Source organism: Setaria viridis, chromosome 1 (genome assembly GCF_005286985.2).
Source record: "Setaria viridis chromosome 1, Setaria_viridis_v4.0, whole genome shotgun sequence".
NCBI lineage: Eukaryota > Viridiplantae > Streptophyta > Magnoliopsida > Poales > Poaceae > Setaria > Setaria viridis.
This window is the reverse complement of record NC_048263.2, coordinates 41,224,793-41,237,332: the sequence shown is the minus strand read 5'-3', so window position 1 is coordinate 41,237,332 and position 12,540 is coordinate 41,224,793. Positions and strand designations below refer to the sequence as shown.

Below are 12,540 nucleotides of genomic sequence, written 5' to 3'. Positions count from 1 at the left end.
ATCTTTCGGTCACCGTAGCTCCAGAGTTTGATGACCTTATTGTTGGTGGTCTGATCAACAGTTATGGTTGTGGCTGTGCCCGCACCGGCTGTACTTCCCGTTCCCGCCTGTCAGAAAGTGGGGTAGCAGTAGCAGGCCAGCAGCAACAGAAAGTGGGCCCCGCCTGTCAGCGCAGGTGGAAATGGCGGGAAGCAAGGGCTCCTTTCCCGCGCCTTTCCCCAAATCTCCCGCCTTGCCCTTTATTTAGTGGGACTCCGCTCCGCTCCCTCGCCGTTGTTGCCTCCGATCTCATCCCACCAAGCCCCATCCGCCGTCGCGACGAGCGAAGAAGAAGCACGGGGGAGCCAGCCCCAGCCGCCAGCCATGAGCCAACCCGACTTCTCCCCGTCGCAGTTCACCTCCTCCCAGAATGCCGCCGCCGACTCCACCACACCGTCCAAGGTCCTCTCCTCTTGCTCCTTCGACCTCAGCCGTTGCCTTGCTAATGTTCCACCGAGCTGACCTGTTGTATCCGGTGATTGGATTCGCAGATGCGGGGCGCATCCGGCACCATGCCGCTCACCGTGAAGCAGATCGCCGACGCGCAGCAATCTGGCACCGGCGACAAGGGCGCCCCATTCGTCGTCGACGGCGTCGAGACGGCTAATGTAATGTGCCTCTTTCGTCGTCGTCGTGTCTTGTTCATATGGAGTGGGCAATTAATTTGGGGATTTGGGCGGGTTTTGCAGATTAGACTTGTGGGGATGGTGAACGGCAAGGCGGAGCGGACCACCGATGTGTCATTCACGCTCGACGACGGCACTGGCCGCCTCGATTTCATCAGATGGTGACACCATTTCCATGAATCATTGCTCTAAATTCCAAAAGAGAAATGTCTTTTTCTCCTGCAATTGAATGGCTGGATGCCAGATATTACTTTTTAATGGCACACTGCTAGCTGTCATCAGAATCAAAATATGCTGATCCTGTACTGTACAAGTCTTATCCTAATGTAAACACTGATTGATTCTACACTTGGCAGTATAGGTGTGTGCGTGTTTCAGTGAACTTTCAGAGCTATTCACCTTGTTTCCTTACCCCCCAAAGAAATGGCATAAGTTGTCTAATGCCCGGGCCCATCATGTTGACTATACCTGTACTTAGCCAATTTAGTAATAGATTTCCTTGCACATGGTTATTCTTATTTCTGTTTCTGTTCACAGGGTGAATGATGCTTCAGATTCTTCTGAAACTGCTGCTATTCAGTAAGTATAAGCTATAGGCTTTTCATTCTTATTAAAGCATTTCACTGTCTTCCCTTTTTCTGGAGGGAAGTTGCTGCACTTTCTTGTGGATGGATCATCACTTTTCTCTCTTTCATCCTGCTTATCAAGGAACGGTATGTATGTCTCGGTCATTGGTAGCCTCAAGGGACTTCAGGAGCGAAAGCGTGCTACTGCTTTCTCAATCAGGTATCATTGGCAGTAAATACATTTAAGCTGAATGACTCTCGCAATGCAGCATACAAATAAACTCATGGATTTTATTTCAGGCCCATAACTGATTTCAATGAGGTTACACTGCATTTCATTCAGTGTGTTCGGATGCATATAGAGAACACTAAATCTAAGGTATCACACCGTCCTGTACTAAGGTCAAATGCTCCCATGATATCATTCTTGTGGCTACGTGTTACAAGGCTCCTGGTTTACATCGTAGGTTGGCAGTCCCGCACGAACCAATTCTTCAATGGGACTGTCCGTCTCAAATGGATTCAGTGAATCAAGCACACCAACATCTTTGAAATCCAATCCAGTAAGTTGCAACCGCAGTTATTGAATTGACCATTTAATCAAAAACTCTTTCAGATATCATCATGCCTTACTGATTCCTGTAGGCACCCGTGACTGGTGGAGCAAATGGAAATGACACTGATTTGAACACACAGGTGCTGAATATTTTCCGTGAACCAGCAAACATGTAAGTTGCACATCCATTGCCCTCCCTTCACCTAGTAAATTTATTTGTTTAACGTTTCCTTTTTCAATTAATTTATTTTTTTTACGAAATACGTGACCTGAAACCCAACTACCTGTACGAAATATATTGTGTCCAGCCTCTCCAATAGATTATTGCGTCAACTGAAGTTTTAATGCTTGGTCATCCTTTTTATTATATTTATTTGCTTCCTACGAGAATATGATGGCCTGTTACCTGTACTAACTTTAGCATTTACTTTTTCACTGAACATATACAAAGTTAATTCATTTTGTGCAATGCGTTGGTAATCTAGTTGCTCATCATTATTTATGATTGTATCATTGACAGTGAGAGTGAGCATGGGGTGCACATTCATGAGATAGTGAAGCGGCTCAAACTGCCGGAGGAGAAGATCAGGTAGAGCTCTTTCCCTTGTCTTCCACTATAATATGAATTTTCAGTGGGTAATATGAATTTGGATTGTGGTTTTATGCAGGGAAGCTATTGTTTACAATGAGGATTGCGGGCATATTTACTCAACAATTGATGATTTTCACTTCAAGTCAGCTTTGACTGACTGAAGTTGCAACCGAAACCAAGCATGTTTACTAGTATCCTGGCTGGCTGCTTGCAAGGCAGATTATCCTAGAGGGGGGCATGTTAATAACCATCTGTGGTATGAGGGACCTGCTTCCACCTTGTTGCACTAAGTTAGGAAGGAAAGAGCGGTGTGAGAAAAGACTGACTGATGGTGTTAACCCTAGCTAAGATTATCCTATTATATGTATGGTGTATGGAAATATCGTGTTGTTGCGTCTCGGTTAATTTCTTGGCATCATGAGATGAAGTTGTGACACTGAGGAATGAAGTTGCTGGGTAGGTATGAAGTCTAGTGTGTGCAAGTTATTGCGCTGCTTCCTTTGCTATACAAGTTAATTATGTAGTAAACATATTAGTATATTGCAGAAAAATACTGGGGAGCCACCAAATCAAGCAAGAGACGAGGCGAGACAGACAGACAGAAATCTGTATAGTGCAGAGATTATTGGGCAATAATAACTTGATTTGGTGGGTGGTCCAATCCGAATCCGAAATCAATCATTCACATGGATTATTGCCGCTACAGCTTGGTTGGTGATACATACAAATACACTAGAATTAGCAATCAAGAGCTAGTACGTGATTGTATTACTACATCATATATACATCTATATATATAATATATCTCCAGTGCAGCAGTAGTTGGTACTCCCTTCGTTCCAAATTACTATTCGTTTTGAGTTTTTAGATGCATAACATTTGCTATGTATCTAGACATATAATATATCTAGATGCATAACAAAAGCCAAAACCTCTAGTAATTTGGTAGTAATTTGGAAGGGAGGGAATAGATCTGAATGTGATGACCACGACACAGCATATTATTGCACACGGTCGATTTGATCCATGATGATGATGATGATGATGATGATGAGCTGGGGGATGGACAGCCTATCTGTCCAGATCCCCTGCTGATATCTGAGGGGCTGAGCTCATCTTCCTCTCTCTTTCTTTCTTTCTTTCTGTTCCTTAGCTCTTATATATACTTCTCTGTGGTGAGTAAGCTAAGCTCAGAGCTTGATCCGCACAGGAGCAGAACATGCAAGGACGACTGGAAATTACAGTAAGTTTCAGTGAAACAAAAGCCAGACAAGCCGAAATGGAAGGAACAAACAAACAAATGGATCGAAACAGAAGAGCGCTGTCGACTGCACTGGTAGTTGCATGTGCATGCATGAGTTGTTCCCCCATCCGATCCGTTATGTTTTCTTGCTGCTAGCTGCTTTTATTTTGTTGCTACTTACCACATGTATGTCGTCTCTTGCATGCATTAATTTAATTACATCGCTCTGTAAAGCGCATCATATGCATGCATACGCTTTCAAATTGTAGATCATTTTAGTTTTTTTAGATTCATAAACATTAGTATTATGCATCTAGACATAGACTATATCTACAAACATTATGCACCTATAAATGCATATCTATAGACTTTTTGGTGCATGTTATATCCCTATCTTTGGGTTCCTATGTATATATTTGTGTTTGGACAACCAGATAGACTTATATAATGAAGCCTAAAATTATGTGGCCATGCATGCATGGGCCAAAGACAGTGGAGTCGTCGATATGATCGCCATTCTAGAATGCACGTGAAAAGTGTAAGCACTACTCATGGACTGATGGTGCATGTGATCCGGGCGGTGCCTCTGCTTATTATGAATGACTGGCCACTGATTCTACAAATTACTGTATTCATTACATAATTGATGGAGGTGATGGATGTAGCAGTAGGAGCGCAGGGCTGGCCGGCAATTCTGCCCTTCCATTTCCTGGCTATTTATAAGGCGCCTCCCGGCCCTCCCCTCCCCTCCCTCTCCACACAACCACCATCACAACTCACTCTCTCTCTCTCTCTCTCTCTCTCTCGCCCCCCCTGCTAGCTTAGCTTAGCTTAGCTTGTTACAAGACAAGAAGGAAAGAAGCAAGCAAGATCGTGGCCATGTTCTCCACAGGCTTTCTTGAACTGTGAACTCGTCGTGTGTGCTGTTTGCATGTATATAGCAGAAGAAGCGCCTTGTTGATGGTTCAAGAAAGTCCTTGGAAAACATAGACGCATCTTCAATTTCTTCCACAGGCCGGCTTTCTCTCTGTAGATCGCTTGCCTTGGCCAGAATTGAATCGAAATCTTGGGTCGGCAGCCGATCTGCATGTTTTAGATAGGTCCATCTCTCTTCCTCTGATGATTCGTGATTCTTCCGCCCAACTTTAATTTCTCTGATGATGGTTCAAGAAATTAAAGTTAATTTCATCTGTGGTACGTTGAAACCTTGCGCGCGGTTCATTTCGTCAATTTCAATTTCCATGCGTAGCTAGATATATAGATCTACACCATCTTGTCTTCATTTTATTGATTGCCTGAATGCTGCACATCTTGATTGCGACCTGCATGTCTTGATTCTTATCGTATGCAGATTTACCTTGCGAGATATATGCTGTCAATTGTTGTAAATTATTTTGAGTCATTATATATATAATTGGCCAGATCCAGGTTTTTTATTGTAAATTATTTCTTGTCCTCAAACATACGTACGCATATTCCGGTTGTTTGACGGAATTTCTTGCATATATAATATAAGAAAATCTTTGTTTCTTTCTCATAACAGTACTACTCATAACTCACCTATTATACCACGTCAGTATCTTATTGTTACTGCTACATTTATTTTTGCAGTAAAAACTCATCTCGTTAATATTTATACTACGGAGCAATGTTTTAAATAGCGGGCTAAGGGGAGCGGGATATAGCGGCTAAATTGTATATGAGGGTAAATAGCGGTTCCATGCAGCGGGCTACTGAGTCCAGCGTGGAGAGTGGGAGACTCCATGCAATTTGGTGTCAAATTATCCAAGGAACTATGTACGCCATGCATAAGACAGCGATAATGGCTAAAAAATTCCTTTGATGCGTGTGTCTGGATTATATACATATAGTAAAATTAATTGTACGCATAATTCTTACTAGAAGACACTGAAACGCCAAACACACACTGTCACAATGCAAATTCTTGAGCACAAGACATTAATTGTCATATAATGAGGTTGATGGGTGCCTAAAACTCAATGCATGGCTGCGGATGAAAGAAGTTATGCAATTCAACCGTTGACGAAGGCGAGAGGAAGATGAATCAAAGCAAAATAAAGAAAAGAAGGAAGCCAGAGAGATAGGCGGCGATAGCGTGCACGAGCGTGAGATGAGAGATGGCAGACACGACCAGACGAGACACACAACATGAAGAGCCAGCCAACCCTCTGCTGCTACTTCTTCTAGCTGCAGCTGCTGCCTGTGTGTCTAGTGTACGACGATCCATGATCCATCCATCCATCCATGGATCTATCGGATCGGAGCTGTTCATTTTTTTTCTTTTATTTTCATGCATGGCATGGAGCGTATGGTTGGTTCCCGTCGATCCATCCATCCTTGTCCTCCTGACCTGTCGCTTCATTCCAACCTGCATCTGCTTTTGGATCCATTATTCGTCTCCTTCAATTCATCTGTCGTCCTTCAACATTTGCAACCAGCAGCAGCAGTTTGTTCAGTTGAATTCCCTCTCTTCTATCTATAGTATATGTAATATAATTGATACGAGAGTGGAAATTGGAAATGAATGAGGCTGCCTTGTCTTTCTCCATTACAGTAGGCCAGAGCAGAGGCAGAGGTGGATGGAACCCAAATTGAATTGCAGCGCGCGGGCAGGGAAGTGACACAACTCTGTCGTTCTGCTGCTGCTACCTGCATGCTATTCCTCCTTTCACTGTGGATCGGATCCGATCCATCAGGCGATCGAATTTCATGCATGCCCTGCCCTGCTCCAGGCTCCAGCAATGATCATCATCATAGCATGCTGCATTGCGTAGCTTCTCCTCTCCCATCTTTTCATGCCTGCACCGCACGCACGCAGAATGTTTTCTTGCGCCACCAACCCAACCTGCTGCCGACAGTGCACACTGCACATAAAGCTAGCTACCTTGTACCCTGCGTGCTTAAAGCAGCGAATGGGGAACTGGCTGATGCAACAACTCATCAGTCATCAGCAGACAGTGTTGTTTTTCATCAGTAAACATGCACCACCCCCATATCCCTTAAGATTAAGGTTTTATTTTCCTTTTTTTTGTAACCACCGATATAATGCTCTTGTTGAAATGCATGTGTGATCCAACATCATCATCATCTTTGTGTGTGTATATAATAAGGAACGAATAATGGATGAATAATTGTATTGAGACATAATCATGCACATGATGGCTGGCAATTTAGACATATATAGTTTGTCGTGGCATGCAATGAGTACATGCAGGTCCAAGTACTGCATACTGGTCCAGAGAGATCGGGAGGGATGAAATATGATACAGCTAGCCTAGCATTATATCGGTGGTTTGGTGTTGACATGCATAACAGCTTTTTTTACACAAAGAAACAGTAGCAAAGATCGATTAAAAAGTATGACGACTAGGCATGTTTTGGTTTGGAGAGCAGTCACAGTCGACAGTCGTCCATCAACATATCACCTTTATCATTTTTAGGTGCCGGGTTCAATCAACACTTTTTTTTTCTTTTGTTTGGCGAAGTGGGGTCAGAGAGCACTGCACATCCCCAAATTACAGAAACATCCTGAAGAAATACGAACATACATGGCCTTTTGGTGTTGTTTGTTTGCTTCTCCTCCGATCCATCCATAGTAACTGGATGGTTGGATGGAGGAACAGTTACTGTTAGTTACTGATGCCCATCGATCAGCTGCCGCCGCACCTAAAGTAACCGGCAGTTGTTACCTGTTTTGTTTCACACTTACAGTACTAGTGCACCTTTATGCTATATATGCCCAGGACAAAGGAAAACATTCTCTGATCTCTCTCCGGACCCCTTTATTTACACTGATGATACTTTCTGCTTCCATCCATCACCTAGTGGTTCCTACTGCTGCACTACAGTACCATAATCAGGCAGTGCTAATAAGTCACTATAATAAGTATCCATAATATACTATGCTGAGAGTTGTCGTAAGTGTCCGACCGGGATTCAGTGGTATTCTTGATCGGCAGTACTTAGTGGGGATTTTTTTTTACGTTTTTACAAAATCGGTAATGCAACAGAACAGAAATCCTAAATCTTAAAAAAAAATCAGACGGCTCCGTATATGTTCGGATAGTTAAGTATCGATGTTGCAACTATTGTTTCCGCATGTTTCAAAATGAATGTTTGCGGCAAAAATTTTCTATCCCAGAGTCGAACGACTAATCATTTTTTGACATGTTTTTCAATGTTGCAACTATATATTTTAGATATTGCAGATATTTTATTTTAATGTTGCAACGGATCGTCCGATGGGAAATTCCCATCGGACGACCGGGCGCTAGTAGTGCTGTTACGAAATATTGCTTTGATACTTGCTCCCTCGTCTCAAAATATAAGTCATTTAAACATTATCCTAAATCAAACTTTTATAATTTTAATCAAGTTCATATAGCATAAGCAGATTCAGTAACGTGCCAAGAAAGATTGGTACAAGAAGCCGTGGTTTTTTTAAAAAAAATTGTTGACCAAGAGAAGTTGAAGCTCAAAACTATCAATATATATGATACCAAATAAATATGAAACAAAATTTGAATTTAAAACTTAACTTGTGCAAAAAAACAAAAAGATAAATCTTCTTAGCGGTAGATCGGACTAATTTCATTGAAATGGTTCAATCGAGTATCAAACCTAAATAATAATTATACACGGTGTCGGGGTTTCATACCAGGCAACCTATCGATCGATCGAGAGTATCTCGAGGAAGTAGATTGGTTGTGGGGATCATTGGATCTAGAACTCGAAGGTAAAAGCGAGGACACAAAACACGGATTTATACAAGTTCAGACCGCCAGAGTAGCGTAATACACTACCTCTTGTTTGGGGTGTTGTATATTGCACCTTGCGCTTGGATGTTGTTTGATGTTGAGGATTTGATCCTCTGTTGTGATTCTATGAGGTCTTCGCCTACCGATAAAGGGATCCTGCCACTGATATGAACCCGCTAGGGTTGATTCCCGATCTTTCGATGAGAGGTGTGGGATAACTCAATTGGTGGATGGAGACGACGTTCACGGCTCGACTACAGCCTTCCAAGCTGCGCCTTAGCAACCGATACACCACCTCCAATGGCTGCCGCGATCTTGTGGAGCGCGTCACCCGGCCACTAGGGCACTCGTCCTACAAGCAATCGAAGAACAAGTATAACAAGCAACTCAATTGCAAATATGGAGATGGAAATCAATCTGAACTCACAAAGTTGAGATTCTGAATCGAGTAGAACGGATGGTCTAGTCGACACACACGTCTACAAGGAAGTAGCAATGGCTAAACTTTCAACAAAAATAAAACCCAATCTGTTTGTGGCGACTCTAATCCTTATTAATACCTAGGAGGACGACCAGGGGGGTGTTAGGGTCGTGCTCCAACCCTAGGACATGTCCCTAATTGACCCAACTTGATACATGGCCCATTGGGCCAAAATAAAGCGACGCAGCACCTTTGGACAGAAAACCTCTCGGTATTATTTTGGTGATTGCGGCCACCTCAGAATAGATATGAATATGAGTTCAGATCCATATGAAAATATACTTCATAAGGATTTCAAGGAGTACTTGAACGTCCAAAACGGAGTCCGGATGAGGTCGTGGCGGCTGTTGCAAGTTGACACAGAGTTGCAGTTCGAATCCAGCCCCAAAACGTGTTGGATTGGAACTCTTTTTTTCCTTGGGCCAAAAGTGACGTGGTGGCCTGGTGGAGGACGTTGGGAATACTTGTACTTGGCCCCCAATCTACTTCTTTGGTCCTCCATACCTTCCATGTGTGTTTAACACTATTTTTATACCATGTATGTATTTCTGAAATTGACAACGAACACACATCATGGTGCAACATCAATTCATCAAATGTATCAAATACAATCATGGTAAAGAATTATTTCACCTGTGAATCAAAATTTACTAATATGGTTGTATCCGAACAGGTGATGTCCTCATCACCTTCCATGTGTGTTTAACACTATTTTTAATCCATGTATGTATTTCTGAAATTGACAACGAACACACATCATGGTGCAACATCAATTTATCAAATGTATCAAATACAATCATGGTAAAGAATTATTTCACCTGTGAATCAAAATTTACTAATGTGGTTGTATCCGAACAGGTGATGTCCTCATCAATCCTGCCCTCCTTTATATACTCCAGGGGGCGGGATTAATAGTCGGTTACAAGAAGGAGTTCTAGTAGGATTACATGGTATGAGTCCTAGTAGAATTATAGAGGAATCCTAGTAGGAATCCGTCTTCTTCCTTCCTTACGGGTACTGGGGATCTATCCCGATAAGCTCCCGAGTGCTTCATAGTCGAATGCAGCAGCCTTCGAGTACTTTTTAGATCCTTGCCGAGTAATTTAGTGCTTCTCGAGTACTTTGTCTGGCTGAATCTTCAAAGTTCTTCAAAGCTGCCATGAGCTATGATGTGCTCAAGCTCTTGATCATCTTGATTTTTAATCTTCATCTTTGGAATGTGATATGGAAGGCGGCGGAAGTCGCACTCCATATAGAGTAGCCCCCGAGCCTTAGGTTGAATCGAAGAATCAGGCTAGGGTCAATAAAATCTTGAATCTTCTTTTTTCATCTTGAAAAAAATCAACTGTTGGGTGTAGCTTACCAGCCCCCGAGCCTTGGAATGATTAAATAATCAATCCGAGTATCTTTAGTCTTCATGCAAGTCGTCTTTCAAGTAGTCATTTGGCATCCAGCCCCCGAGCTTATGCGCCACGTGAGCTGTAGAAGCCACGTTGAGTAGTTATTTGGCGCTTAACCCCCGAATTTGGAAGTTAGCTAAGTCATTGGAGATGTTTCGAGTAGTAATTGGCACTTAGCCCCCAAGCTTGGGAGCTAATAGAGCCATTGGAGGTACGCTGAGAGTTCTGAAGAGTCGTCGCCGAAGCTTGACCTGCAAAAAAGATATGCATACATTATGTAGCATATTTGTAAAATTTTGAAGATACTACCAAAATTTATTCAGTGATGAATGTAAATGATTTGTGTCGTGCTCTTGTTTCTGCCATATTTTTCCCGAGTAGTTAGCCTATTACATTTAGACTCTTAATCACTGTTTAGCCATTGCCACTGCGTGTGAGTTCTTTGTCTCGTGTACGCGTACTAGCACTGCTGCTACGGAGATCTTTGTTTCGCGTCCTAACATTTAGACACGACAGAAGATTCGAGACTTTCACGAATTAAGGTGTGTTCTACTCAAGGATATTAGTGACCACTAAGAGAAGACAGTGAAAATAAGTAGTTGACATAGTTGGCATTGTGATAAAAAAGATTGCGCGATTGCGTGTAAAGTGGTCATTGAGACTTTTCTGCTTTTTTGGCGAAGAAAGCGCGTGTTGCCGCGCATAAGATGAGTGCCTCCTTAGGGTGTAGCCGCTGCGAGCCTCCAGCACTTAGTGCACCAAACCCATGGCCATAGCCTCTAAAATTCGATGTACCAAGCCTGTTGGCGAAGTTTTTGAAACTCAGTGCACAAAATCCGTGGCTATAACCTCCGTAATTCAGTGTACCAAGCTCATGGCTGTCGGTTAACATGTCTAAGAATAATTGACAAAATGTAGCTCTAGGAGGTAATTTTCGTCAAGAGGTGTACACAAAAAAGTACTCAGCGCGTTGCCCTGCATGAAGGCGAAAAAGTTATATAAAATAATTAAAAAAGTGACATAGCTTGATCGTGGACGATTGTCGACGAAGCCGTGTCGATGGTTGATAAAGCCAATTGGTTGGAGTTGATTTCGACTAGTTGTTGATCATGTGGAACCCACCCTCGACTAGTTTTCTAGTCGAAACGAGGAGTCGAATTAGACCATCCTCGACTAATTTTCTAGTCGAGACGAGTAGTCGAATTAGTCGTCGGTGACTTGATGCGGCCGGACGTCGGGTAGCAGTGTTTGCGTACATTTTCTATGTACGTTAGGCTATGATTTTAAAGTTTTGTGGTAGCCTTCCATGTGCGTGTAGCACAAATCCCTCAAAATTCTTTTCAGAGAGTAGTCGGAACTGATTAATTGTCTCAATCCCGTGCGACTATAACAGATCTTTATCATTTTGGGAATTATAGTGTGGGTCCCTCGGTCTGTCAGATCTCCCAACTCGAATCGGATTTATCTCTGCCTTCATCGACAAGCCGCATGCAGCAGCCTGCGGCGGAAACCGACTCGATTTTTGACTGCAACACGGAGCGCATCGATTCTATCTTGACGTATATTTGTCTGCTCGGAACTCTGACTCAACGACTTGCTTCTTATCGAGTAGATTGATCTTGATGATGATGTTCTTCAAGCTCGCCCGATGATCTCGACGATCACCCCCGCGCAGATGTCGGTGTTTTATACCCGGCAACCTACCGAGAGTATCCCGAGGTATTAGATTGGTCGGTGGGGGATCGCTGGATCCAGAACTCGGAGGTAAAAACGATGACACAAGACACGAATTTATACATGTTTGGACCATCAGAGTAGCGTGATACCCTACGTCCTATTTGAGGGTGTTGTATATTGCGCCCTGCGTATCGGTGTTGTTTGGTGTTGAGAATTTGATCCTCTGTTGTGGTTCTAGGAGATCTTTGCATGCCGATCTAGGGACCCGTACCCTCCTTTATATACTCAGGAGGCGGGATTATTACTAGTCGATTATAAGGAGAAATCTTAGTAGAATTACATGTATGAGCTCTAGTATAATTATAGAGGAATTCTAGTAGGGTTTTTCTTCGTTCCTGGCGGCTACCGAGATCTATCCCCGACACACCGTGCCTCGTATATCCACTGGAATTCGGTTGATCATCCTAAGCCAATTGGGTTCGGTTCATCATCATAAGCCAATTGGGTTGTGTGTCGGCCGGCCTAACCCAAAAACAGCCCATAAGATACGAGGGCCGGATGGAACATTAGAGCCCTCAGGCC

At 43.0% G+C, this 12,540-nt stretch overlaps 1 protein-coding gene across 1 annotated transcript; it reads left to right on the top strand.

Moving 5' to 3' along the window:
* Positions 1-256: 256 nt before the first annotated feature.
* On the top strand, positions 257-2,846 carry LOC117841675 (replication protein A 32 kDa subunit A). The gene is made up of 10 exons (XM_034722139.2): positions 257-441; positions 531-647; positions 729-826; positions 1,203-1,244; positions 1,374-1,451; positions 1,532-1,610; positions 1,699-1,794; positions 1,877-1,959; positions 2,308-2,376; positions 2,456-2,846. Exons 1-10 carry the CDS (start codon positions 364-366, stop codon positions 2,538-2,540), a joined length of 825 nt encoding a protein of 274 aa, XP_034578030.1. The 5' UTR covers positions 257-363; the 3' UTR covers positions 2,541-2,846.
* Positions 2,847-12,540: the final 9,694 nt, after the last annotated feature.

What these genes read in the sequence shown, in the direction of transcription:
- LOC117841675 (XM_034722139.2), top strand. Translation starts at nt 364, where the DNA reads ATGAGCCAACCCGACTTCTCCCCGTCGCAGTTCACCTCCTCCCAGAAT. An exon ending in CATCTTTGAAATCCAATCCA is followed by an intron (nt 1,795 to 1,876) that starts GTAAGTTGCAAC and finishes TGATTCCTGTAG; the next exon opens with GCACCCGTGACTGGTGGAGC. An exon ending in TTCCGTGAACCAGCAAACAT is followed by an intron (nt 1,960 to 2,307) that starts GTAAGTTGCACA and finishes TATCATTGACAG; the next exon opens with TGAGAGTGAGCATGGGGTGC.